Below are 5,000 nucleotides of genomic sequence, written 5' to 3'. Positions count from 1 at the left end.
TTGTATCAATGCATAGAAATGTATTTCAATCTACACATAATGATGAAGGCGAGTCTTGTGATAATATGTTTTGCGGTTTTGTAGATATCTTTGTGTGTCTCAGCAGGAAATACCAAGCACAGTGCTAGAAAGCAGATTCAGTGAGTCTGCTGACTGCATATGTTGATAATGTGTTACAAATTTGCATCCTTACCACTTACATTCCCCAGTAACTTCAACTCTTGCAAACAAATCTGTTATTTTATAATCACAGAGCCCTACTTCTAAGTTAAGACATATTTCCTTAAAATTTGGTTTTGAAAAAATTATGCCCATTTGTGAGTGTTTCATTGAAACCTCTTACTTGTCCTGAATTTTTGAAGTCTTAGCATCTATGGAAAGGCTGAAATAACATTCAAGGAAGAAATCCTTTCACCCATCAAAATCAGGAGAGAATTTGACCTGAAGTCTTAGGTGTATGAAATAAAATTTCCTGTCATACAACTTATTTCTTCTGCCATATTTTCTAGTTGATTTCATAAATTGGCAAAATGAATATTACACAACATTATTTAATAAAAACCATCTCTATCTTCTGATGGTCTTGGAGAAAAAAATGTAGCACATACAAACAATATGAATGAAAATGTTAAAAAAACCTAATTCTATCTCCAGAATTTGAGAAATAAATTTCCTTGGAGTCGGTATATTCTATTAATATGAATAAGAATGAATAATGTAAAAGAATAAAAGAGACAAGTCATTATACTAACCACCAGCCAGTGAACCAAGAGTGAACCTGTACACTTGTTCAAGCACCTGGATCAATGCTCCACGCTGCTCTGGACTATGGACAGCTTTGATGTCAGTCAGTTTACGTGTGATCACCTTCATGTACTGCTCAGGAGTTAGGGCTTCCAAGTCACTGTACACAATTTTCCTGAGGGACAAAAACTGGTGTGAAATATAACTAATAATACAACGTGAAGTGTAAAACTTAAATTGTGAAAGATATGTATAGAGGGAAAAGTTTCAAAAGGTGAAATCTGCCTTTATAACATGCATACTTAGTAAAAATTTCCTAATGACATATTTCACACAAAATCTAAATATCTGACAACTGCAATACTCTGGAACTTTCCTGATCAATATCAATTCTACTTAGTTTAGTAGCACAAAGTGTCCCATCACTGTTAATGATTACTGCAGAAACATAACTATGCAGACTGTACTGATCATCTAATTATGTAATAAGCTAAGTATAAGTCATAGGATTTTCTGCCTAACAACAATGCTATCAAATGAATTACAGGATACTAAGCCTTTTTGACATGTTGTATTAAGAACTGCCACTTACGCCTACCATGCAGCTGGAAAACCACTGCAGGAGAGAGACTAGTTTATTATTAAGAGAAGACACAGAAATAATTTTATCTCACATACAACTATTTGTATAACATGAACTAATAAATTCTATGCTATTATAAGGCAATACCTGTAATGCATCAATCTTAAGTATCATATAATAACCCATATGCAATAAGGTCATTACAATCACATCAGAAAATAAAGCAACTTGGGGGGGAATAAAGAATTTCAGAATACAGCCATATTTTAAATAATTTTCCTTTGCTAAATACACTATTCATATCCCATTGTCTTTAATAAGAACAAAGTGCACAATCACATATATTTCTCCTTTATAATGCCAGTGTGAGCTAAGTATACACCAGTGTAATTATTTACATCCAATCTTGTTGAAGTTGATACACAATATAACTTAATATCTGAAACTTCACACTTACAAAAAAAAAAGAATGTATTATCAATATTTACTTGAGCAAACAAACACAACTGTCTTATGCAAAAACATTTTTGTCTCACATCTACTCTAAGAATATTTATCTAGATACCATATCAGAATCCTTGGATATGTTCTTTGTTAATCTTTTGGGTAATGAAGGGTGTTACAATACTAAAAATGCATAACAACAACAAAAATAATCTGTTAAAAAATCAAAGCTTTATCTTCTTTTTTTCTTTTACCTTTCATGATTGATCATCTACACAGTCTACCAATGAGCTGTGACATTGATAAGAAACATTTTCTCTACTTTCTATCTTTTTCTAATGTTCATGAACAATAAGTAAAATATCCAAAAACAATATTGTCAACCTTAATGTCTAATACTTATTTCATATCTTTGTCACTGCTTATAGAGGCTATGCCTCATAAAAAAAAACATAAATTTTATCAGAAAGCATTATATGCAGAAATACACAAGCAATGGCTGAGCCTTACAATGGTCACATTACAATTAACAAAGTTACATGCAAGTGCACCTACACCTGAAATTTCATTATCTTAAATACTGTTGTTGCCTTTCTGGCTTTCCTTCAAATTAATCACTAATTCACAGTTAAATTGTAAAATACAGAAGAAAATGTCACCACAAAAATTGGTACTCTTAATCCTATTACAATTCAATGTAGTGCAATTGAAATTGAACAAAAAAAAATGCTTAGAACTACTAATATATATATATTTCACCACATTCATAAAATTCTTCCACTTAAAGGACACACTATTCACGCTAGTTTCTGTATCACACAGGCAATGCAAACACTTACCATTCACATCCATAAACAAGGTATGTCCTGATACATTCCTCACAGCCAAATAATTTCAGATAATAGAAAGCCTCATTATATTTTAATATTTTTTCCCTATTAACTAAAAGAAAATGCATGAAGGCGCATCTCATAAATGGCATCCAGTCTACAGAAAATAAACAAATAACAAACACACATTCATACACATATCAGATTAAATAATTTTTCTTCATCTGTATGGAATTGATTGTGTTTTCTAAGATTTTGATAATATTTGCTCATCAAAACTACCTATAACGTGAAACTGACTTTATGAAATGGTCTGAACATGTGCTAAGAATTAGTGATGCAAAAAAAAAAAGCATTAGCACATTTATGCACATTTCAAAAAGGAAACAAAAGCTTAAGGTTATGTATCACATACATTTAATACACAATGACATATGTAAAATACATACATAATGAACATAGATGAATATATACATGAATAGGACTCAAAATACAATATACAAGTATTGAATGCTTACTTGTTTGTGTGCCCATGTGGTTGAGACTGTATATGTGTATGAGAATGAGAATGGGTATGTGAGCAACTGCAGTCATAAAAGAGTAAGTGTCAAAGTGCACATACCACAATGAAGTATGCTATTATGTTTACATCAAGACAACCAATGCCCTATGTCATCTTCATTCTGATGTTATAACTTTCAATCTCTTATACAATTCCCCTCATCACTGAATATCACTAATGTACCTAAGAATACAGGATAAAATTTAACACATGATGCTAGTTTTCTTTGCTTAGGTTATATCTTCATATCCCTACACACTACAGGTTCCACACAAGTCTTTCAGCCTATTGCTGAAAAACTGTATTGATCTTCAGTGGAAGCCTTCAGTGTCCAAAATGTTCAAAAATATTTTTTTAGGCATAAAATTTACAAATGCATTTACACTTTAAGCTAAAAATGATTATCCATAAATATATGAAATCACACCATATAAAACATATGCTCAACTTATTAAGTACTCCTTCAAATCATAGACCTCCTTAATTACAGTATCAAAATCAAACAGAAATATTCTCCAAAATCTTTGTCTTCCTAAAATATTTTCTTCCCTTTCAGTCAACTCCTGATGGGTATCTTCACACTTGTTACTTTGCTTTTGTTTTTCTTCCAGGTATGTTTTGAAACAAAATACAGTACCTGTAGATAATATAAGGTAATGTCTATACACAAGCAGCAAGTAAGAAAAGTATACTAAAGGCATTATAATTTTACCATTTCATCTCCACTACTTAGTACACCCTTCCTGATGCCCCTTAACTCCCTTCAATCTGTGGCAGTGATAGAGCCAGTATTTGAAGACTTTCAGAGGGCATCTTTCCCTATGACTCCTTAATTGCTGCTTCATGATTGTGAAGAAAGCTGATATCCATGTTTTGTATGTCACATTTAATCATGTTACTAAAGTTCTCTATGGGATTGATATCTGGGCAGATTCCAAGCTTTTTCTGTGAGGCAGTTTAATCAAGATTCTGCCATATGGGCAAGTGCAGAATCATTACAGGACAATTCAAGAGTAGGTAAATAATTACAAAATAATGCAAAATAGACTCCCCTCCCAGAGAAAGACCCCAGAACCATCAAAGATTATGGGTATTTGACTATCCCGCATGTAAAAAGAGGTCACTTTCCACACAGCTGAAAACATTTTTACCTGTATTACTAGTGACAGTAAAGGCAGCTTAATCAGTCCACAAGACATTAAACAACTGCTGTTCACTCCTAGTGAGATATTTCAGGGCAAAGTCAGTGCTATGCTTCTTTAGTGTATGAGTGAGAATAGATTCCTCACAGCACGATGACTCCTATAGCCCTTGTGTCTTCGTTAGCCTCAGGGTGAGGGATGTGGGTGAGGGATGTGGGTATGGGTGGCCACCCTTTCCCTGTTCCAGTACCTAGCAACCCCATAGATTAACTGATCATTGAATGTCACCTGTTAACTCTGCAAATTCCTTCATATGGTGGCCTGCATCCTACAAAAGCAACTATTCTGGAGATGATATCCTGTGGTAATTCTTTATCTTGAAACATGGTATTGAATCATTCAAAGAAATATTGAGTGCATGTCAAGGAAAAAATACAATCATGGGGTGTTACAAGTGAAGACAGTATCCCCTATAAAGAGCCACTGTTTTCCTGCATAAAAAATACAGGAAAACAAAATGTGAACAGGAATGGTAGCTAACATTAATATTTTTTTCACATTCCAATGTGTGCCTCATATTTAGCAAAAAATAGGCTTCATACACCTTCTCACATGACTGACTCAATAAACAACCTGCAATTTCATTGAAAATGATAAACCCATTGTCAGACATACCTCTAAATTTAAACTGGCAG

At 33.1% G+C, this 5,000-nt stretch overlaps 1 protein-coding gene across 1 annotated transcript in view; it reads right to left on the bottom strand.

The window, feature by feature from the left end:
- aralar1 (calcium-binding mitochondrial carrier protein aralar1) overlaps positions 1-5,000 on the bottom strand; it is a 41,290-nt gene that overhangs the window by 20,508 nt on the left and 15,782 nt on the right. Inside the window, exon 3 of the mRNA XM_070122800.1 lies at positions 753-919. Within this exon, the coding sequence (XP_069978901.1) occupies positions 753-919 (167 nt within the window). The remainder of the gene's footprint in view (positions 1-752; positions 920-5,000) is intronic.

This window comes from Penaeus vannamei, chromosome 1, assembly GCF_042767895.1.
Source record: "Penaeus vannamei isolate JL-2024 chromosome 1, ASM4276789v1, whole genome shotgun sequence".
NCBI lineage: Eukaryota > Metazoa > Arthropoda > Malacostraca > Decapoda > Penaeidae > Penaeus > Penaeus vannamei.
The sequence above is the reverse complement of the archived record's forward strand: the minus strand, read 5'-3'. Positions and strand labels throughout refer to the sequence as shown.